The 23055-nt window shown below is 46.6% G+C and overlaps 1 protein-coding gene across 1 annotated transcript in view; it reads left to right on the forward strand.

Annotated features, from left to right (window-relative positions):
- Positions 1-23055, forward strand: part of MYO5C (myosin VC) — an 80980-nt gene that overhangs the window by 33856 nt on the left and 24069 nt on the right. The window contains exons 14-30 of the mRNA XM_045900061.3: positions 1480-1614; positions 2063-2160; positions 3531-3617; positions 4074-4185; positions 4936-5147; positions 7296-7461; positions 7794-7940; positions 9396-9560; positions 10807-10900; positions 13555-13618; positions 16351-16525; positions 18440-18533; positions 18849-18912; positions 18998-19078; positions 19938-20118; positions 21951-22044; positions 22491-22554. Coding sequence (XP_045756017.2) covers positions 1480-1614; positions 2063-2160; positions 3531-3617; positions 4074-4185; positions 4936-5147; positions 7296-7461; positions 7794-7940; positions 9396-9560; positions 10807-10900; positions 13555-13618; positions 16351-16525; positions 18440-18533; positions 18849-18912; positions 18998-19078; positions 19938-20118; positions 21951-22044; positions 22491-22554 — 2033 coding nt within the window. The remainder of the gene's footprint in view (positions 1-1479; positions 1615-2062; positions 2161-3530; positions 3618-4073; positions 4186-4935; positions 5148-7295; positions 7462-7793; positions 7941-9395; positions 9561-10806; positions 10901-13554; positions 13619-16350; positions 16526-18439; positions 18534-18848; positions 18913-18997; positions 19079-19937; positions 20119-21950; positions 22045-22490; positions 22555-23055) is intronic.

The raw sequence follows: 23055 nt of genomic DNA on the forward strand, positions 1-23055 counted from the left end.
ATCAAGCTTCTGAAAGCATCCAAATAAATATCCACTAGATACAAAATCAGAAATCAAATGTGCAGATGCCAGAGAAGGATAGCTAATATATAACCAGTTAAAGGACCACAGTTTACATTGGATTCATCCACCCACAAAGATTTATTTAGCACCTACCAGGTGCCAAGCACTGGTACCAGATTCCAGATACAGCAGTGACCAAGGCGGTCAGGGTTCCTGCCCTTGTGGAGCTCACATTCCAAAGGGAGTGACATACCCTAACCACGTAAGTAGCAATGGCAGGTAGTGCTAAGCATCCAAAGGAAACCAGGGCAAGACAGAGAGAGGGTGACCTGGGGAAAGGGGTGCGGGCTCCAATGTGCAAGCTGCTCGAATCCACAGTTCCGTATGAGGAGCAGTGTCACCAAAGGAATGACTTCTGGATTTTTCTTTTCCTCTACGAATATTTCCTTATGAACATTTGAGAATAAGGATATTCCATACGCAGGCCTTCATTTTGTGAGTATTTGGTTAGATCATATTTATTTTTCTTCTTTTAAAAGATCCCCAATCCTTTGTTGATATTCAGGTATTTTGACAATTTCCCAAATGAGCATGAGCCCTTCCCCTAACCATCATAAATTAGTCGCAGGCATGACAACTTCAGTTATTAAAACTGATTTATGTTAGAGAATTCAGTGTGGAAATGGCCTGCATCTTGTGTACAAAATTAGTTGATTTAATTCACCAATTGCTTACTCGCCCCCAAGCGTACCCCGGGGTCCGTTCTGGAAGATGGATACAGATCACGTGAAAGCACAGATGGGTCTCTGTGCTCAGCACACAGGCTCTCAGAGGTGTGGGATGTTCAGACCCACTGCTTTCACAGCAGGGGCATATAAGGATTCGTCAGGCAGGGATTCTCCTCCAAAGGAGATTGTCAATGTCTGATTTAAAAGAAAAAAAAAATGAGTTTCACTCTAAGAAGAAAAGACACTTGAAGAAGTAATTGAAGCATGGTAGAAAGTAATGAGTATCTCAGAAGAAGATTATCTTATTTAGAAGAAATTGGCATTAATTTGAGTTAGGGCACAAATTTTTTTTACCTTTTTTTTTTTTTTAAACCTTAATCTAAGCAAGTGAAGGGGATAGAGCTAGAAAATATTTTAACAGAACCTCGAATAATGGTTAGAGTTTGGATGTGCAGGGATGAAAATGTGAGGTAGGAGGGGGGAGATTCCAGGTGTAGAAACAGCATACAGACCTACATACCCACAAAGACATTCACACAGATTTCCTCTCTGCTCATATTCCTGGAAAGAAGCCATGCGTCATCTCGAGGGAGGACAGTCCTCTTGTGGGATTCAGATTTGGCTGAGATTGGTCAAGACTGTTAACCTCACTTTAAATGGGCTTGTTGTGACCATTTATGTGGTTTGTATCAGGTGACGACTGAGAGTGAACACCTTTGGACATTGAAATCCTCTCTGTTCCTTCCAGTTTCATCTCTGTGCCAACTTTTTTCAAGAACATCCGGTTCCTCCTTCCCCTTTCAGTTCAGCGATCACCGTTAAATCTGCAAAGCCAGTCATCAAGCCAAACAACAAGCAATTGCGGACCACAGTGGGGAGCAAGGTACCCAGAAAGTATCTGAGGGCGAGGGGGCCGGGCCCCACAGGGAGCCAGGCAGCAGTAGGGCCCACACTGCAGGCCCGGGCACGGGCACTGAGCTGCTTCACATCTAGTATACATGTAAGTGCAAAGAAAAGCCACAGTTCATCATCATCATACCTCAGCCTCCAAAGGCTGCACACACCTGAGCCAACCACATGTTCACACAATAACATGATTTACTAAGTTCCCTGCTATTTGGGAGAATTGGATAGAGCAGCATTCTGTCCAGAACATAGGACATGCTAATAATCACAGTCGTGGTTTGAGAGCTTTCATAGTAGATGTTTATGCATGAAGTTAACTTTTCTCCATCTTAATTTACCAAGGTTAGGCCTTTTTTTTTTTTTTTTTGGACTTGATTTAAGCATCAATTTCAGCATGACCTTTATTCTCTGACCTTGTTTCCTAGTTCCGCAGCTCTCTGTATTTGCTCATGGAAACCCTCAATGCGACCACACCCCACTATGTCCGATGCATCAAGCCAAATGATGAAAAATTACCCTTTGAGTAAGTGTTCCTGTGCGGCAGAGGGAAAACACTGAGGAGGTCATGTCTGTCACGATGCTGGAGAATTTGTTTGTCAAGAATTCTCTTGAACTTTACTGTTTCTGGGTTTTTTAATGATTCAGAACAACTCCGTCCTTTCCATATACTGTTAACCAGCACAGCCCCTCTAAGGAGGCTAAACCACCTTGTCTCCAGGATGAAGCTAAGGGGCTGGCTTTGAAAGAAGAGTCTACAACTAAAGTTTATGCAACTGAGAAAGCCAGAGCGTTTCCTTGATTATAAGAAGAATTTGTGTACAGCATGGTGACTAGAGTTAATAATACTATATTGTGTGTTTGAAAGTTGCCAAGAGAGTAGATCTTAGGGCGCCTGGGTGGCTCAGTCGGTTAAGCGACTGCCTTCGGCTCAGGTCATGATCCCGGGGTCCTGGGATCGAGCCCCGCATCGGGCTCCCTGCTCTGCGGGGAGCCTGCTTCTCCCTTTCCCTCTGCCTGCCGCCCCCCCGCTTGTGCTCGTGCGTGCGCTCTCTCTCAAACTCTCTCTCTCAGATAAATAAAATCTTTGAAAAAAAAATAGAGTAGATCTTAAAAGTCCTCGACACAGAAGGAAACTGCGGTAACTCTGTATGGAGATGGGTGTGATCTAGACTTACTGTGACCATTTCACAATATATACAAATACCGAGTCACTGTGTTGTACACCTCAAGCTCCTGTGATGCTGCCTGTCATTTATACCTCAGTTAAAAAGAAAATTTGTTTTTTGAAAGAAAGTTGGTAGAGGAACAGAGGTTTCACCCTCAAACACGGCGTGAAACGTGAGACTTGCTCTCTGGCGCCCCAGGGAACCCCCAGGCTCAGGATCGGACGTTGCAGAGTGTCTTTGAGCTGACTAGAGCGGAGAGGTGTCTGAGGGGTGTGACCGGCCGCGGAGGTGGCGAGTGTGTCCATGGGCCACCAGACGCTCAGACCTCAGCCGGAGGGTGTCCTGTTAGGGGAATTCTAGCATCACGTGGGCACCTGGACGAGGCGGGCGGGAACGATTCCTCTGCTCGGGTTGTCATGTGAAGCTGAACCAAAGGCCCTTTCCTTACAAGGCCTTCTCCCTGTTTCCACTGTCAGAATCCGTCGCTCCTTTCTCTGCAACCTCGGTCAGCTTCCAGAAGTCTCGCGGAGCTGCTGTTTTCGTTTCCCCTCCGACAGGGATCCATGGAGTAGCTGCTGGGTGCCTGGCGTGGGGATCGGTGTGGGGATCGCAGAGGCGGACCCCACTCCCCAGGGTGCACCGTCCAGGTGGCTCTGCCACGCTGCTCGTGGGCACGTTTGTCCGTCATGATGGCTTAACCCATCTCCTAATACCCGTCTTCTTTCAGGTTCGACTCCAAAAGGATTGTTCAGCAGCTGCGAGCCTGCGGCGTTTTAGAGACGATTCGCATTAGTGCGCAGAGCTACCCTTCCAGGTTCGTTGTCACTCCTTGTTGGGGGGGAAATGCCCAACTTCAGGTCTGCTGAGAACCAAGGGAGTGGCTGCCAGGCTTTTTGTCAGATATTTGGATAAGATGCCCCCAAGATTTTTCCCACTGTGCTTTGCGGAGGCCAGAGGAGGGCCACTGACAGGCGATGTGTGGGACAGGGGCTGCCACCACCCCATCACCAGATCCCACGGCTAGTGAACCCGCTGCCTCCCCACTGCTCCTGGGAGAGGGAGCTGAAGGGGGAGGAGAGCACAATTGTTGGGGCAGAGTGTTAGTGGAAATATGGTATGGGGGCACGCAGGTGTGCTCAGGGTGAGGTCAAAGGTCAGTGCCATCATCCCAGAACTGACTCCACCCCCCCCCACCCCATCAGCAGTGGGATCCCCAGACATGCCACGCCTCCTCCTGACACGCCTCCTTCGATCCCCTTTGACTTTGCAGGTGGACATACATCGAATTCTACAGTCGCTACGGTGTGCTCATGACCAAACAGGAGCTTTCCTTCAGCGATAAAAAGGAGGTGTGCCAAGTGGTTTTACACAGGCTCATCCAGGTCAGTCTTGCTCAGCTCCTGGAATGACCAGCTCTTCCCATCCCTACCCGCCTGTCTCAGGACTGTATTGTCATGAGTGCCAGAGAAGAAAATAGCCCCGAGCATTTCTGTGCTGGGCCAGAGCAGACACGCTCACAGGAGCATCATCTCTCGAGGGTAGGAGTCACCATTAGGGACCCAGACTCGAACCCTGGCCTCCCTCAGAGTCCTCCTACCCTATGTTGCCCTCCCACAATCTAAGGAGCTTTGATGGGCCTGACTCATATCACACGGTCAACTGAGCTGTCTCTGCCCCAGGAGGGTCCCAGACAGGCCACTCCGTATGGATTTGGGTCACTGCTGCAGCAGTAAGTTGTGATGGGAAGGAAGTAGGGACAGAGGTACCGTGGCCAGGAAAGGGGTGGTGAAGACAAACCAGACATTTCCAGGCTCTGCTCTCCTGTAGAAACCACACATGGGAAGCTGAAGCTTCCCAACGGTCCAACTGAGAATCACCGAGCATGCACACACCCCTCTCACCCCACAGACGGACCACTGAACCTCAAGTCCATTTCTTTCCCCAGTGGCTTTAAACAGACATCTCAAAAAAATAAATTTCGAGGTCATATTCAGAATTTTCTGCTTTATGTCAATGAACATATGTGTCAAAATAACAATGTTTTGGCATCTTTGAATCTCTAAACATCTTTTCCAAATACTATAGAAACTCTGAAAGATTTTATTTCTGATTCTATCATTTTTCTCTTTCAGGATTCTAATCAGTACCAGTTTGGTAAAACCAAAATTTTCTTCAGAGCAGGACAAGTGGCCTATTTAGAGAAACTCCGACTGGATAAGCTCAGGCAGAGTTGTGTTGTGATACAAAAGCACATCCGTGGCTGGCTCCAGAGAAAAAAGTTCCTCCGAGAAAGACAAGCTGCCCTGACAATCCAGCAATACTTCCGGGGTCAGCAAACTGTGAGGTACCCTGGAGCCGAGGAAGCGGGGGGCATGGTGTGGCTCGGGTGACTGCTCACCTTGTGGGGAGGGGCCTGTCAAGGACGAACGGCCTTTCTCCTGGGGGGCGCAGATGTGTGTGGGTGCCCTCCTGCAGCCGGCCGTGAGCCTGGAGATGAGAAGGTCATGTCCTCGGGGCAGGTAGTGCTGACCCTGCCTACCGTTCCCACGGCAGAGGTGACCCCTAGGACCCCGAAGCTCTGATCAGGGTTTTGAAGTGAGACCAGGTAGAGGGACTGGGCCCTTTTCCTGTGGAGGTGAAAATGCCGAAGGCAGTCAGGGTCCTGGTGCAGCCCCTACGTAGATGCTGTGAGTAGCCACTGACCAGCCTACCTGCAGAGAGTGGGGGGCCGACCGTACCCGAGGGGTCCATGGCCAGGCTCTGCCGGCAAACACAGAGCGCGCGCCGAGGGGATGGCTGAGTGGAGGGCAGTCCTGCCAATCCTACCCCTCACCGAGTGCTCCGCGGAGGCCGGCCCGGGCTGCCGGTGCGATGGCGTCCTTCCGGACGGCTTGTGTGCTGGTGTGTGTCCATGCCGCCTCCCTCCTTGGCGTGCTGGGAGGAGAGGTGAGAAGGCAGCTGTTGAAGGGTCAGGCTGTGTCACAGAACCCGACCTCTTCCTGAGCTGGAGGCCTGACCTCCAGCAGCATCTGGGCTTCTAGACATGACTGGCACACCACAGCCTTCATCTCTCCGTGCTCCAAACTGGGCTTTGCCACCCCACCCCAGATGACTGTCTGACACATATACACAGCCAGGCTTGCCCTCCCGTGCCCCTGGGTCAGGTGACAGCAACCATCTCCAGGGCAGGAAAAGCCAGGGTTATTTTCTTCCCCAGCTCAGGCCCCCTTTCTGTTTGGGAATCGCCGCAGCCTGACGGTTTTACCCCGGCTTACCTCTCGTGTCTGTCCCTTCATTCCATTCCCATGCCCCTGTCCTACATGAGGCCTCCACCACCGCTTGCCTCCTGGTCCCCCAGCACAGCCTCCCCCAGCTGCCTGTCCTCCGGACGCAGGGCCTGTGAGAGCCACTGCCCTTCTCTTGCCCTTAATGCTTCCAGTGACCCCTATTTCCTACACTCAGTCATGACATGGCTTTCAAGGCCCCCCGTGGCCTCGATGCATTCATGAGAATGGAAGCTCTGGGAGATCCAGGACCCTGCTTTCATACACCATCGTGGATATTCAATAACTGTATTTTGTAAAGAACAAATGGTCTCAATTTTTCTAACCTCACTAATTTGTTTCATGTATCTTATATTCTGACAGTTCCAAATTCTTTTTCTGAATATTTCAGGCATTGCTTAGGTGTCTGTGTGTTCACTGGTCCTTAGCCTGAAATGCCTTTTCCAACCTTCACTTTCTCCAGAAATCCTACTTTTCCATCAAGGCCTAGCTCACAGGCAGAATCTCTCTTACAGATCTATTGGTACTTACTTTAGTTTTCCTTTTATTCCACCTGGCCATTTATAAATCTGTCTGCTACATGAGGTTGTAAACTCTGAAGGTGAGAACCTTGTCTTTGCTTCCAGTCCTTTAGACAGGAATTGACAAGCTGTTTCTGTAAGAGCCAGTTATTTGGGCTTTGGGGGCCATGCAGATTCTCATAACTTTTCAACTTTGCTGTTATTAGCCACGGATAATACACAGATAATAGGTGTGGCCGCATTCTCATAACACTGGACAATAACAGGCAGAAGGCTGCAGAATTAGTCCCCAGGCTGTAGTTTGCCAATCCCTGATCTAGAGCTTCTAGCATGGTTTCCCACGAGGCTGAATGAGCAGGTGAAATGCCAAAGCCCAGTTGTTTTCACATATGTGAGTGACGGTGGACTGATCGACCTAAATATGAAGAGTGTGCAAGTTGCCATGTCATTCCCCTGGCCTGGTGCAGGTCCACATTCAGATCAGGGTGAAAGGAGAGGTGATGAGACTGACTTCCAGCGGGCGTTAGAGTCAATGAGTTCTAGAGTTTAATGGGTAGATTTGCAAAACATTTGACTATTCCTCGGTGGAAAAAAAAAACAAAAACAATGCTGCGCCATCTCATCACTGTCCCATAGAAGTCCGTGCTCTGTGGATAACAGGTTCACTCTGCATTCTTTTTAACCAAGGAAAGCTGTTACGGCAACAGCCTTGAAAGAAGCATGGGCAGCCATCATCATTCAGAAGTACTGTCGTGGGTATCTTGTCCGCAGTTTGTACCAGCTGATTCGCGTGGCCACCATCACCATCCAGGCCTACACCCGAGGGCTCCTGGCAAGGAAGAGGTATCGAAAGGTATGGCTGACCCCGTGCTTTTTTAGGACACGGGTTCCCCAGGGCTCGGGTTATTTTTCACCAGTCATAGTGAGATGGTTTTTTTTCTGCATGAAGACCTTCATAGAGAACAGGGAGTCCTGGTATCTGAGTGTCTGTTCATACATGTCCACTACAGGTCGGTTTCGTCATCGTTTCGAAGATCTAGGCGTAATAGGACTCTGGGTTGATTACAAGAAATTTGTATTTTACGCTCTGAGAATATTTTGATAGTTGCGTCTCTCAATGTTGGAGGAGTCGATGAGAGAAACAGTAGAGAGCCAACCTGCGTTTCATAAAATCTTGTTTTAAAGATGCTGGAGGAACACAAGGCTGTGATCCTTCAGAAATATGCACGGGCGTGGCTGGCCAGACGTAGATTCCAGAGTATCCAGCGATTCGTGCTGAACATTCAGCTTACTTACAGGGTCCAGCGTTTGCAGAAAAAGCTAGATGATCAGGTAGGTGTGCATAATGTATCTTTCATATGTACTTTTCCTAACCGATTTATTTTGTCCTGGGCCAATTCCTTAGCTAACACTGTTAAGATTTATGCCCATGTGTTAGGAGGTTCAAATAGTTTATGTGGACCACCCGATCTGGAAAACAGAAGTACACTGTAAAAGGCTGCTCTGTGCGGTTGTGTAGGTTGTACACTGCACAAGGACAGCTGCCCAAGAGTGCAAGTGGGGCTGAAATCCAGGTTGGCTTTGCTTTTGCCAACCCATGTGTCCTGGTACAAAGCTGGGTGGCCTTGAGGCAGGGGTGCCTTTTTCTCACCTGCACAAAGATGTCGGCATGCCAAGCCGTGCTCCCTCAGGACTGTGTTGGCTCAGAGGAGTTACTCCTTTCTAATTTGCCCAGAGGTCTATATGGTCTAACTGCAGCCCTGCCTATTTTGGGGAGACTCCTCATACCATTTCCACTGGTAGGAAACAAAATTCACATGCTCTTAGCCAGTGGAGAAGGGCTGTGGCATATGCAGTATCCAGATCTATAAAACTCACTCCTGGGCCTGTCCCAAATAACACCGAGCTTCTCCTAGGGTAAACTTGAAACTTAGCCGTGAACGATGCCATAGGAGTCCTTAGTGAAAGGATGAAAGTGCAAAAAAACCCTTGAGGTTTGATGCAGCTTCTCCTCTTTGTGCTCCTGTGCGGCAGGCCTCATGTTATGTGGCTTGTGCAGATCCGCACCAAAGAGCTGCCGTGACAGCTGGGAGCGGGGCCCCTGGGAGTCCCGACGCTGCCGGGGCTCCATGCGAGATATATTCCTTTGTTAGGGCTGCCGTAGCAAACGGTCACAGCCTACGTGGCCTACACAATAGCCATTTCTTTTGTTGCACTTCTGGAGGCTAGAAGGCCAAGATCAGGGTGTTGGCAGAGCTGGTTTCTACTGAGTTGTCTCTTCTTGACTTGCAGATGGCAGTCTCCTCCCTGTTTCTTCACACCGTCTTCCCTCAGTGTCTGTGTCCTAATCTCTTCTTATAAGGACACCAGTCATCCTGGATTAGGACCTGCCAATATCACCTCATTTTACCTTAATTTTGTCTTTAAAGACCCTATCTCTAAATATAGTCATTTTCTGAAGTGTTGAGCATTAGGACTGTAGCATGTGAATTTGGGGGGCAGCAGGGGACACGGTATGTCCCATAGTACTAGGGTTGTCTTGGAGCTCCAAGATTGGGCTGGTCCCACACTAAAAGAGCCATCAGCTCAGGAAGTTTGTCTGACCAGATCTGCCTTGCTATTTGCACTGGGATGAAGATGCTCATACATGCCATCGTCATGATAAGTGGGATCATTGTAGATAAAGCTCTGATAGATTTAGATGCCATGTCAAAGGTTGTGAGAGGCAAATGGAACAGCTTCTTTATTTTGGATAAACCCCTAAACATCTGCTGTTTTTTCCTCTAGAACAAAGAGAACCATGGGCTGGTGGAGAAGCTGACCAGCCTGGCTGCTCTTCGGGCCAGTGACATGGAGAAGATTCAGAAACTGGAATCCGAGCTGGACAGAGCAGCTGCCCACAGGCAAAATTATGAGGAGAAGGGGAGGAAATACAAGGCTGCCATGGAAGAGGTCTGTGCTGGTTGTGATTACGGAAATCCATGCAAGAGGTCACGGCACAGCATTTTCCCACAAAGCCGATTTCTGCAGAACAGATCAATTTTTGCTGTTGGCTTCTATCAAAAAAGGAAGCCTACCTTTCAGGGGAGGGGAGGTCAGAGGCCTAGAATCTGGGGGAAGAGGAGGAGGCTCATGCTTCAAGACGTACAACATAAGGTTTCCTCTTTTTTCAACTGTCATGAACTGATGAAAGCCCTTTTAAAGAGAAGGAGCCCTGGCTAGATGCTTTCCTCTCTTCCAGGATGATCTTGGTCCCTGGTCACTTGTCCTTCTGGTGTGTGCCCTGAAGCATCTTCCCCAGAACAGCAGTGCAAAGCTTGGGGCAGGTTTTCGTCTCCATGGTGTAGTAAAATGAGCAGTAGGCAGAGATCAGATGTCCCCAGCTCAAATCTCGTCTTTGCTGCCGTCTGGTTGGGCAACCTTGGCAAGTCCCTTACCTTCTCTGATGTAAGATAGGAATAACAAAAAGGGACTGACAGAGTCATTGTGAGAATAAAATTGTCAGATGAAATCATTTAGCCAAGTGCCTACCACAGAGCCCTGCACAGGTGTGAGCTGCAGTTTTCTGAAGAGGTAGTATTTATTACCCTCTATTCTCCTGTACTTTCCAAAGTCCTAGAGCGCCCAGGTTTGTGGCAGCCTGGAGCCCTGGGGCACCCTCCGTGTTGCAGGCATTGCCGGTCACCAACCGTCAGCACCAAGTGGCCCCAGCTGCCAGCTCAACAGATACTTTACTAGGAGAAGCTAAAATAATAGAGCTTCTGTCCTGATCACATCCATCCTGATGGATCCACTTTATATCATAAATTATTTATATCATATAAATATATAAATACCTTGGCTATTGAGAAGCTTCCAGAAAAGGACAGAGGCATTTCCTTGGCTACGAGGAGACCTTGGATTTAGTTGTTTCTCCTTGACTTCGGCCATTGCCGGGCCAGGTTGAGAACCAGTGTCTGCCTGAAGTCACACGGAGCCCTTGTGCATGAGATGGAATGCAGCATCTTGCAGTGGGCCGGCGCTGGCTGTTAGCCATGGAAAGGAGCTGAGACAGATAGATGCATGGATGCATAGATGCAAGGATGGATGGATGGATGGATGGATGGGTGGATAAAAATGCAGCCTTTCACCAAGAAAGGCTGTATTGACAAAACTTCAAGTGAGGTTTTTAAAAAGCTTTTTTTCTTCCTTTCATTAGAAATTGGCAAAGCTTCAGAAGCATAATTCAGAACTGGAAATACAAAAAGAGCAAATAGAACTACAGCTCCAAGAGAAGACTGAAGAGCTGAAAGGTAGAGCCCAGGGCGGCCCGATGCGTGCTTTCATGTGCTCACCTGTCCAGGCATTTGAGAAATAACTACTGGGTGTGAACTGAATTTTAGGCAGAATCAGGAATCTTCGATGTATTCCCAGTGAGATGAGAACATTTCTTGCCTCGCAGGGAACAACTGTATTTAACTTGTGGTAACGTTACCCTGCAGACTCTTCCGTTTTATTGCCATCTTTTGTTAGGCGGCACAGCAATCCCTGTCTCAGAACTGCCTGGGCCGTTGGCTAAATACAGATGGTTGGGCCGTCGGCCTGGAGCTCTTGCATCAGGAGATGGTGTCTGTGTATGGTACAGCCAGGGTGGTTCAGACATCTATATTTTTAAAAAACTTTGTGGTGATCCTGATGCACAGGCAGGGTAAGGCTGGAGTAATGTTGCTGTGGCCAAGGATCTGTAGTCAAATTTCAGATCTGTCCATGACTTGGTGTAAGTGGTACCCCCTCCTCTGCTCCTGCCCTGGCTCTGAGTGCAGTCCCTGCTGAGCCCTTGAGCCATAGCACCCCGGGCTGCCGGATGCAGACCCTTGGATCCAGTGGTACCACTTTCATTCCGGCGTGTGAGCAGCCACCCTTAGCCTAGCTCTGTCCGACTCAGGTGCTAATTGCAAGCACTTGCTCAGTCCCAATAGGAACGGGAACCTGACGGTTCCTGACCAGATGGTTTAAATGTCCACACCTGATCATCTGTCCTGTCCAGGGCTCTTTCCTACAAGCTCTGACGAGGCAGCAAGGGCATGGGAGTTCAGGCCTGGGGATCTAGCACACACCGGAGGCCCAGCAGGGAGTGGATACCCTGGGATCCAGAGGAGCACAGGGGCCCTGGGGGTTTGGGTCAGAGCATGGGAGAAAGACATGTCAGTAGGAAGAAATAAACATCCCGAGTCCCGGCCGGCAGAGCAGAAAAGGCCGTTCGTTCAGAGGATGGCAAGCATGGGAGTGACCTCCTGCTACAGATAATGCGCATCCTCCACCCAGTCTCTGAGGACCGATGGTGTGGGCGCCAATGAGCTCACGAGGTCAGAGTAAACCTGAGTAAATGTCAGACCTGAATTAAGGCAGGGCTTGCCCACCTCTACCTTTTTTATTACAATATACTGCTCCTGGGTGTACTTGTTCTTTCTTCTAATTTTAAGTGGGTTTTTCCCCACAAGAACATTTAAATTCCTGTAAGTGTGTCCTTACAATTACATATTTGACAGCACTGACATATTTGGGTCCATAATTTTATATTTCCTCCTGAAAAGTGCCTGAAAACTTTCAAACCCAGTGTTCATGAACTGCTTCTCCTATGGGTCTCTCTACACATGGCAAACAATGTTTGGTGAAAAGCACCAGCCTTCGCTTACCCTGGGACCTGTGACTAGGGGATGTTATCACACATTTCCCCTTTTTGAGATTGCAACATGGACGCCATCCCATTGCTCCCAGGACGGGAAAGTCACATTCGGGCACGTCTTTTGCCCTTTGGCAAATGACCTAGGATTTAGTAAGCACCAGAACTGAAGCCAATTCTGTGAGTGAATTGAAAATTGAAATTATATCAAATACACTGACTTCTAAATTAAAGCTTAAACATTTTTCTAGTATTTTCTGACTGACTCATGACATTCTGAGGCAGTCATTTTGATTCAGGGACATTTGATACCTCATTTGAATATTGTTGGCTTTTTTTTTTTTTTTAATCAAGTAATTTAGGGTAGCTTTCATCACCTTCTCCCTGGGCTCCCCTCTGGGGCAGGATTCAGAAATGAGGAGAAGTCGAGGATGGGGTGTCAATGAAGTACAGATAGAGATGTCAGACTTTGATGGGTTACCCCCACTTTCAAGGGCACCTGTTGTGTGTGGACATGTTGGGAACCTGGGGCTGTCACGGCTTCAGAATGACCAGAACCGCAGGAATCATTGCCCGGCTGTCCAATGTCGCCTCAACCTACACTTTATTGTTAGAGACTCTCGTACTGAGATGCCAACAGCAGCTTTGTCAGACTTCCTCTTCCCCAGATGAAGACAGACACTCTATTATTTCCTTGATTATCATGAATGAGTGGTTCTCAGACGAGAGAACCACTTTGGTTCCCCTCTCGCCGTCGGGGGACGTGTGGGCTCGTCAGAGAGAGTCTGGGTGGTCGCAGCTGGAGCCGAGGAGCTCCTGGCTTCCAGTGGCTAGAGGCCAGAGCTGCCGCTCGGCATCCTGCGCCGCACGGGATGGGCCCCTCTCCACAAATAAGGATTTTCCAGTCTGAAGCATCGACCGTACCAAGACTGAAACCCCATCATGAACTGACGGTTTTTCTTCCCAAAGGGTTTCTGTGTACTTTTAATAGTAATATATACTATCTCAAAGCCAATATGACTTTTTAAACAAATAATACTCAGACCAAAAAAAAAGTACTATAAATGAAACTATTCACACATTTCCAGCATGACCAACTTGTGAGAATTATTATTTCCCCTTCTTGTCTGTATTTCTAATTTCTAAATTATAAAAGTGACAGTTACCCTCCCATCTTAAGTCCTACTCATGATTGTTCTCACAGCCGCGCTTTCTTATACATGACATGAAACCATCAAGGCATTGGTTTGCAGACATATTTCAAAGAGCATTCTCTCTTCACAGAAAAAATGGATGACCTCACCAAGCAGCTCTTTGATGATGTGCAAAAAGAACAACAACAGAGAATGTATGAAATCTAGTTTGCCTTAAAGCTATGGCTTCCTTCTCTCTCTCCTGTTTTATATTTTGCTTCTCAGCTTGCAGATAGCAGGCCACAGATACAGGAAAGCGGGGTGGAGGGGGGAGGGATGAATATTTGTAGGAAGCAAGAGATTCAGATGTGTGAGAGCCAAGTCCCCCAGGGTGCACCTTTCAGGCCCAGCACAGGTCCTGCAGCTCTGGGCAGTGGGCCCCCAGGAATTTCTCGCTTTCCCTTCATTGCTAAGACAGAAGTTCAGACACTGCCATCCCTTTCAGCTTCCATCAGGTCCAAGAAGTAAAACTATCGCCTAGGAAATAAGCCTGCCTCCCTCCCATGTCTGTTGTGTCTGTTAACTTGACTCTAGGGGGCAATAAGGGATGGAACCCACCTCACAATAGTTAAGGCAGGTCCCCATGATCTTGTACTCTACCAGCCCCACCTTTCCTGTCTCAGTGCCAAACGCTTTGCTAATCTGTAAAGACTGCAGTCTACACTCCCTTCTCTTATAGAGTCAACTCAAAGATTTTAGATCTCAAAGGAGGGATGCATGGCAGGGTGTTGGGGAGAGACAAAATATTCTTGGCATGTTTCTGCTGGGGGCTGGAAGGCTCAGAGCTGGGGTGGTAGGATATACAACTTCCCCACCTCATTGGCAGAAGAGCCTGAGTCTTAGTAAGGAACAGGATGCCAAAACGTTAGTGGCGGGCATGTCACTGAAGAGCTCCAAGAGTTACAGATATGTGTTTCACGATCCTATGTGAGTTTTATTTTTATTATTATTATATTTTTAAACCATTTTATTTATTTATTTGAGAGCAAGAGTGAGTTAGAGAACATAAGCAGGGGGAGCAGCAGAGGGAGAGGGAGAAGGCTCCCTGCTGAGCAGGGAGCCAGATGTGGGGCTCGATCCCAGGACCCTGAGATCATGACCTGAGTCAAAGGCCGACGCTTAACGACTGAGCCACCCAGGCGCCCCATGTGAGTTTTAAAATAGGGAGATTGGGTTCTTCACCTTGAAAATTTTATTTTTCAGGGCACCTGGGTGGCTCAGTCGTTCAGCGTCTGCCTTCAGCTCAGGTCATGATCCCAGGGTCCTGGGATCGAGCCCCGCATTGGGCTCCCTGCTCGGCAGGAAGCCTACTTCTCCCTCCTCCTCTCCCCTTGCTTGTGTTCCCTCTCTCGCTGTCTCTCTCTCTGTCAGAAAATAAATAAAATCTCTTTAAAATTTTTTTTAAAAGAAAAAGAAAATTTTATTTTTCAATGAACTCTCAACTCTAGGAGAGGGGATCAGTTCTTGGCCTCTCACTGTGTACTAGGGCCACTTGGGAGCAATCACTTCAAGAAGGGGTTTGGAGAGGCAGGCTGAGGCCAGGGCCCTTTAAGTTCTTTGCAGTCCTCATCAGCACTCACCTGTAGCTTGGTCTGGTCCCTGGTCAGCTGACCGGGGATGTTTTAGCCCCTGTCACAACCCTTGAGGAGTGTCCAGATGCCCACAGCCTGTGGGTGACTCCCGACCAGTGTAGGTACAAGTCTGCGATTCTTTCAGCATAGACTGCTGGCTGCAGTTTGCTTCTTTTTTTTTTTTTTTTTTTTTAAAGATTTTATTTATTTATTTATTTGACAGAGAAAGACACAGTGAGAGAGGGAACACAAGCAGGGGGAGTGGGAGAGGGAGAAGCAGACTCCCCGCCGAGCAGGGAGCCCGATGCAGGACTCGATCTAGGGACTCCAGGATCATGACCTGAACCGAAGGCAGTCGCTTAACCAACTGAGCCACCCAGGCGCCCTGCAGTTTGCTTCTTTGAAGGTGTTTTACTGCCCTCTTAGGAGCACTGTGGTTTTTTGAAACACCTGAAAACAAAGTTAAGAAGTTTGTTAATATCTATAAAAGGAAATGAAACACAAACCTACTGGGAATGTGACTCTCTTCCTGGGCGTTCTCCCTTTGTGCTACGAAGCCAGTCATAAAATGAATGGAGATGAGAGCCTAGCAAGTAGAGCGATGATTTAATAAACTCCTGGAGCCCCTGGGACTGCTTCTGTTCTGGCTGGCCCCTCCGGGGTGGGCTGGTCTGGGTCGTATCTCTCTCTGGTTATTTTCTTGGTCAGTCATCCCATATTTAATTGAGCAACTGTCTCACAAGGAATTGGGTTTCCATGGACTTTGGGGCACCTGGATTTGCTGCAGTTTATTGTAGAATATTTGAAGGGCTGGCCCCTCTGTCATGTTAAATGACTATATTAACTTATTTAGGACCTAGCCAAACCCTTCTAGGATCCGTGGAATTTGGCAGGGGCCAAGACTTGGCAGAATGGGCCAAGACTTGGCAGAATGTGCCAAGGTCTTTTCGGAGGGAAGGGGCCCCTCTAAGAGACCCCAGGGAAGCCCACAGGACTAGGATGGCTTCAGGAATGGAGTATCGCAACCACCGCTGAGTCTTTGAGTTCAGCCTCCCTATCCTGTGTTTCCTGTGTGGCCATAGCAGAGCTGCATTTCCCAGATCAGAAGGTATAAGAAGTTTCCCTAACCTAAGGGGACAGGAAACTGGCAGCTACAAATAAGGCCATTGTCTATTGGAACCGTCACAGTGGATCCTAATTAACTTGTCTCCTTTCCGAGTCTCTTCTAATTATTTTCAAAATGATGTATTGTTCTAATTCATGGTAAGGACTTTAGAGAAATCCTGAATTAATTATTTCTTTTCTTTTGCGTCTAGACTTCTTGAAAAAAGTTTTGAACTGAAAACACAAGACTATGAGAAGCAGATCTGGTCTTTGAAAGAAGACCTTCAAGTTCTCAGGGATGAGAAAATGCACCTGCAGCACCAACTAGAGGAAGAACGCGTCATCTCTGATGGCTTAAAGGGGGAGGTGGCCCAACTGAGAAAACAGGTGAAGGTAGAAGGTGCTTCTCACTTGCAGATGAGCTCTTGGGCTACGTTATTTGAGTTGCATGGAGGGGGCAGTTTCACACTCCCATGGGATCAGATAGCTAAGAGCATCTGTATAAAGGCTAAAGTCAAAACAACCTGATTTCTTCAGTTTTTCTAAGGATGAGCCCCCAAGTTGCCTTTGACTCACCAATAGTTGGTTTTCATTTTTTAAAAGTCAGCTTCCCAACTCTTTCAAAATTATATGTTATTCAAATATGCTGACCTAGAGAATATTTTCAAATTAAATGATAAATTTATCTAAACCCTTCTTATACATTCCATCATGTTTTTATATTTCTATAAATATCTGTGTTAAAATTAAATTACCTTATTATCAGAATCTTTTATTTTAAATAGTTATCAGAAAATTCACAAAAGCAATGATCCATGCTTGGACAACCGAGGCTTAGCTGAATTCCTTCCCTATCAGAAAACACAAACCTGAGTGTCCCTATGTTCTTCAATGCAAAACATTTCGGTGTACGTTTGGAAAGCTTTTAAGCTTCCACTAAGTAAATGAAATGCATGTTAGTAGAATATTGTTAAGATTATGCAAATGTTCTCTGTAACGGTCGTGGAATAGCCACGCATGGCTTAGAAGAACTTTAGGAATCCCATCTGGGTCACCTCTTGACTTCACAGGAGAGCTGCCCACATTCTCTGGGCCCCAGTTTCCTATTGTTGAAAAGGAGGAGTTTGGACTGTGGGATCAGGGAGGACCACGTATTGCTCTGACTGCTTCACTCTTCAGAGTCACACGAGGCTCACATCAATCCATGGAAGTTGTATCCTCTGACTAGTCTGCATCTTGGGACATCATATGGCTGCTCTTGGAGTGAGGTCCCACTATTTGTCACTCGCTTCCTCTTTGGTAGCTAAAGCTTGGTCCAAACCCTCTGATGTGGTATATTAAGATTCATCTGATTTTCACAGAAAATAAACAATCAGTCTGTAAGTAAATACATCTATGACTTGGAACATTTGCTGAAATGTTACCAAGAGCAGGGCTTTTGGATTGGACAGTCCTGGGGCCCCATCAGCCCTCCTGTGTGGCCCTGAGCATGCCATTTCACCTCCTGTAGCCCCCGTTTTCTCATCTATAAATTATTACTCCATCACCGTGTGGCCTATTATAAGGATGAGGTCGTGTATGTAAAGTGATCGGTAAATGTCAGTTGGATCTCCCTCTTCACCCTCTGAAGAAACTGGAGCTGTAGCCCTTAAACACTTAGACTAACTGAGAAAAGATCACAGAGAGGTCATTTCCTGCTGCAGATCTCCCAGAGCTACAGAACTCACACCTGTGAGCCTTATGCAGGCTGCCCTCTCGAGGTAATAAAGGCAGAATACCGCCTCTTCCCCACAACCTGTGCTCCCCCTCAGTGCACCCTGGTTGCACCCCCACGCCAACTCCCAGCCTCCTGGCTACCCCTGGCTCAGCCGCTGTGGCACGTTTACACCTGCTGGGAGCCCAAACCTGCAATTATGATGGTGGTGGCTTGCCCACATCCCTGCATCCAAGAGTTCATCATACAGTGAAAGAGAATTCAGCCCCTTAGATTTTACTTCTTTTGAGCCCCCTTCCTCCCCAGGCCAGCTCAACCTTGTAGTAAGGAGCTATTTTCCCTTTATGTAGTAAGGAAACTAATTCTATTGTTATAAGCAACTATGTCTGAGAATAAGTTAACAATATTTTGAGCAGTTAAACATGCTTCAGGGCCACACTGTGTGGGCAGTGATGATTTAACAAGATCCTAACTGGGTGAGGAAGTCTTGGGTAGATACACAATACTGTAATAGTATTCTCTTTGTCTGGCATAAGCTGTTAACAGCTACTTTTTCTTCACCCGGTACGGTCATTGCTGTGATACAGACAATCTCTGAGTTTGAAAAGGAGATAGAGCTTCTTCAGACACAGAAGATAGACATGGAGAAACACGTGCAGTCACAGAAACGGGAAATGAGAGGTAAGAAAAAATACCAGTCACTGAGCCCATGGGTGCAGACTGAGTTTATCACGGGTGTCACTGCTAAGGAAATGTATCCTTTGGTATGAGCCTGGTTAGTTTGCTGGTTGGTTGGACATGTGGCAGGTTGAATAGCTGGTTGACTTCATAGCTGGTAGGTTGGTTAGCTGATTGGTTGAATAGCTGGTAGGTTAGCTGATGGTATGGTTAGCTGGACACTCTGTGAAATCTAGAAAAGTGGGACCAAAAAAAGGAATGCGAGAAGAGAAATCATGCAGAAATGTCATTTATACCAGCTCTGCATTTTCCCCTCAGAAAAGATGTCCAAGATCACCAAACAACTTCTTGAAAGCTATGACATTGAAGATGTTAGAAGCAGGTAATCATTTTCGCATTACCAAACCTTTAGAAACATGTAACACGTGAGTGAGATGATGGATTTTCTTACTCCCCTTATTTTCCAGGCTCTCGTTGGAAGATTTGGAACATTTAAATGAGGATGGAGAACTTTGGTTTGCTTATGAAGGACTAAAGAAAGCAACACAGTGAGAAATTCCCCCAGAGTTCTTTTTGATTTTCAGAGATAATAAATATTGCAAAGTCAGAAGTTTATCTTCCACAGATTTGACACAAAGGAAATTCCCTATAGTGGGATGATCTAATAATTGCTGGAAATATTTCAAGAATTAAGTAATGAGCTTGATAATGAAAAACAATCTTTTTATAGGATAAACTTCTGAGTCATAAGACCTGTAATCTGTACAGGGAAAACTGATTATGTGAAATAAGTAGCCAGTGTTACTATAGAGATGTAACTATGTTTAGATTTAAGGAGTTTGCTGTAATCTTTTACTTACAAACTTTATCTTTTAGAACAATTTGAGGTCCACAGCAAAATTTAGCGTAAAGCACAGAGATTTCTAAGAGATTTCGCTGCCCTCACCCCACACAACCAATATTGCTATCCCCATCGAGTAGTACATTTGTTAAAATTGATGAACCTACGTTTATCTGTCATTATCATCCAGAATCAATAGTTGACTTCAGGGTTCACTATTGGTGGTGTACATTCTCTGAGTTTAACAGATGCATAATGAATGTATATTTACTACTGTTTAAGAACATATTCTTAAACTATTCATGTGTAATTTTAATAATGTCTAAAATTTTTTACCGTTAACTGCATATTAATGCCATGTAATGCTCCCTAACTGGCCAGAAGGATTTTATAATTCTATGTACCAAATTCCGTGGCCTGCTGCTATGTGTATCTATGTAAACTTTGTGTCCTTAGCATGGTTCTCATTGTGAATTTTCGTAACTGCTGGGCATGTGCACGCTCACGGTCAGCAGCACAGCAGAACAAAGACCATGTGGTTCACTTCTTGGCCTCTCCTCTGACAGCATTTTGGAGAGCCATTTCCAGTCCCAGAAGGACTGCTATGAAAAGGAGATCGAAGCTTTGAACTTCAAAGTGGTGCATCTAAGTCAAGAAATCAACCACCTGCAGAAATTATTTAGAGAGGAGACTGACATCAATGAAAGTATCCGTCATGAAGTTACCAGGCTAACATCAGAAAACATGGTATGATCTTAGCCGTGGGGCCCTGGGGTGGCCATTATTCTAGAGATGTCATTTGTTAGTGGAATAAAATTCAGTTTCTTGGCAGTAAACGATGGATCAGAATTATATTTTCTGGAGTGAAATAACTGGGTCAGAAGATAAACTATAAAATTACCCTAGGCTGGAGAGCACTTTGATTTGAAAGTGGGTTTATTTACCGTAAGATGGGTCCAAATTCTGTGATGTGCACATGTATTTTTAAGTCTAGCTCTAACCCCTTGGAAAGTCACCAAAAACGCTAAGGTAGAAGGATGACTCTGGAGTGGGGTATGTGTTCAGGTCTGTCCCTCTGTGCTTCTCATCTCATCTCATTTTCTTTTCTTTTTTTTTTTTTTTAAAGATTTTATTCATTTATTTGAGAGAGAATGAGATAGAGAGCACATGAGAGGGGAGAGGGTCAGAGGGAGAAGCAGACTCCCCGCCAAGCAGGGAGCCCGATGCGGGACTCGATCCCGGGACTCCAGGATCATGACCTGAGCCAAAGGCAGTCGCTTAACCAACTGAGCCACCCAGGCACCCCTCATCTCATTTTCTCAAGGACTTCTCTCTTCCGTGATGCTGGTTCTCCCCCTCTAGAGTTTGTCTCATCCTTTCTTCTAACTCAAGCCTCAGCCCTGGAGAAATGCTGGAGGAATCTCCTGACTGAAAGAACATCCCTTTCTGGGGTGCTCAGCTGTGTGTAGACAGTGCTGGTCAGTGGTTGGGGCCTATGAAAGAATGGCGTGGCTATTCTTTGGATGAAACTTTACTGAGGAACAATGCAGAACATGCATCCAAATGCACAAACATATATTCTTCATGTGCACTTCAGAGGCACCGCTGTTTTTATACACTTGGATGAGAGAAAACCTATTTATCTGACTGAGGGTGGAGGTGAGTGACATTTAAAGAAATATGCAGACAGGGATGCCTGAGTGGCTCAGTTGGTTATGCATCTGCCTTCGGCTCAGGTCATGATCCTGGGGTCCGGGGATTGAGTCCTGCATCGGGCTCCTTGCTCAGTGGGGAGCCTGCTTCTCCCTCTGCCTGCCACTCCTTCTGCTTGTGCTCTCTCTCTGACAAAGAAAGAAAGAAAGAAAGAAAAAGAAAGGAAGGAAGAAAGAAAGAGAAAGAAAGAAAGGAAAGAGAAAGAAAGAAAAGAAAGAAAGAAAGAGAAAGAAAGAAAGAAAGAAAGAAAGAAAGAAAGAAAGAAAGAAAGAAAGAAAAGAAAGAAAGAAAGAAAAAGAAAGAAAAAGAAAGAAAAGAAGGAAAGAAAGAAGGAAGGGAGGAAGGGGAAGGGGAAAAGGAAAGAAAGATGCAGACAGACAAGGACAGAGGACTGTGAAACATACTGGATCATTCCAGACCTCCACTTACAGAGCCATGCACCGCCTGGAATTCACAGGGCACGGGGGCACCTCTTTGAGATGATTTTCGTGTACCTAGATGAGGAGATGGCGTCTCTGGGCCTGGGCCGAAGAGGCTGGCTAACCTCAGCAGAGCTCCCACATGGCCTCCCAGACAGTGACTTCCTTCTCCCCCAGGAGACCCTGGTGATACCATGGTTGTAGCTGTGTGAGAGCCACTCCCTCCAAACGTGCTGGTATTGCTTGTGACTGTAGATCTTGAGGTAAAAAACCATAATGCCAAACCAGCCTAATGCCTTGACTGGCTCTCCTACACAGCAATACCAGACGTACGCTCCCTGGGGCTAAACACCCAGACGGTCTAGTTTGCTTCTGAGTAGCTCTGAGATTTTGAAGTTCACAGACGAAAGTGTTTTGTATTCAAATATTTCTAATTCTTCTCTAAAGATGATCCCAGACTTTAAACAGCAGATTTCAGAACTGGAGAAGCAGAAGCAAGATCTGGAAATCCGCCTGAATGAACAAACGGAAAGCATGAAAGGTAACTGAAACTGTCATGAAACTGCTTCTAGAAAATGGATTCCCGGGTCCAGGAAATAACAGAGAAGTCATTGTACCCAGGGATCTCAAACTCTGGTTCTCCAGGGGCCCAGCCAGGTGACATAAGTGGGCTGAGTGGAGAGGACAGTAAGGTGCATGGCATTTAGAGGTGCAGGGGCCTCCAAGCTCCGTTGGTTGTTGCCAAGTGGGAATATTGACCCCAGTGTTGCTTGATATTCCTATCTTTCAAGAAAAGCCAGAAATCCAGATTTTTATGTGAAATATCACAATTTTGGAATAATGGCTTTGAAAATTTTTAAATATTGTTCAGACCAAACAAAACCTAATCTCAAGCAGGAAACAGTTTAGGACTGTTTCAAAGCATGACCAAATGCAAATCAAAATGCGATATGGACCCCAAAGTAAAGACATTTCTTCTCACTACAGGAAAACTGGAAGAATTATCTAATCAGTTGAACCGCAATCGAGAAGAGGAAGGAACACAAAGAAAGTAAGTGTTAATGTGTATGTTCTTCAAGTTCATGCTCACGTAATGCTTTTCCTTTCTGAAATTGTGGGAGATACCAAGATATGTTAAGCCAAAAAAGCAAGGTGCTAATTAAGGTATATGATATATTACCATTCAAATGTGAAGGAAAGAAACATGTATGTACACACCTCCCCCCCCCACACACACACCCCTGGGAGAACATACAAGAATCAAAACATTGCTTGTTCCAGGGAGCGGACATATTTTTCACCTTTTATACCCTTAGAACATGGATTCAAAAAACTGCTGAAATAAGATTGTGTGTGAGAGAACAGATTTTCTCAGAGCAGACCATTTAGGGTAAGGCTTGAAATCCATGTGACAGAGAATCTTCGCTGATAATCCCCCCAGATTTGCATCTTGACCAGCAGAGGGCCTGGTGCTGTGGCAGAGCCTTGCAAGGAAAATGTTTTGCCACCAGCTCATTGACATACTTAATTTTCAGAGCCATACATGGACACC

The sequence above is a fragment of the Mirounga angustirostris genome, unplaced genomic scaffold, assembly GCF_029215605.1.
Source record: "Mirounga angustirostris isolate CCGP_5_RB_7025 unplaced genomic scaffold, mMirAng1.0.hap1 SCAF_9, whole genome shotgun sequence".
Classification (NCBI taxonomy): domain Eukaryota; kingdom Metazoa; phylum Chordata; class Mammalia; order Carnivora; family Phocidae; genus Mirounga; species Mirounga angustirostris.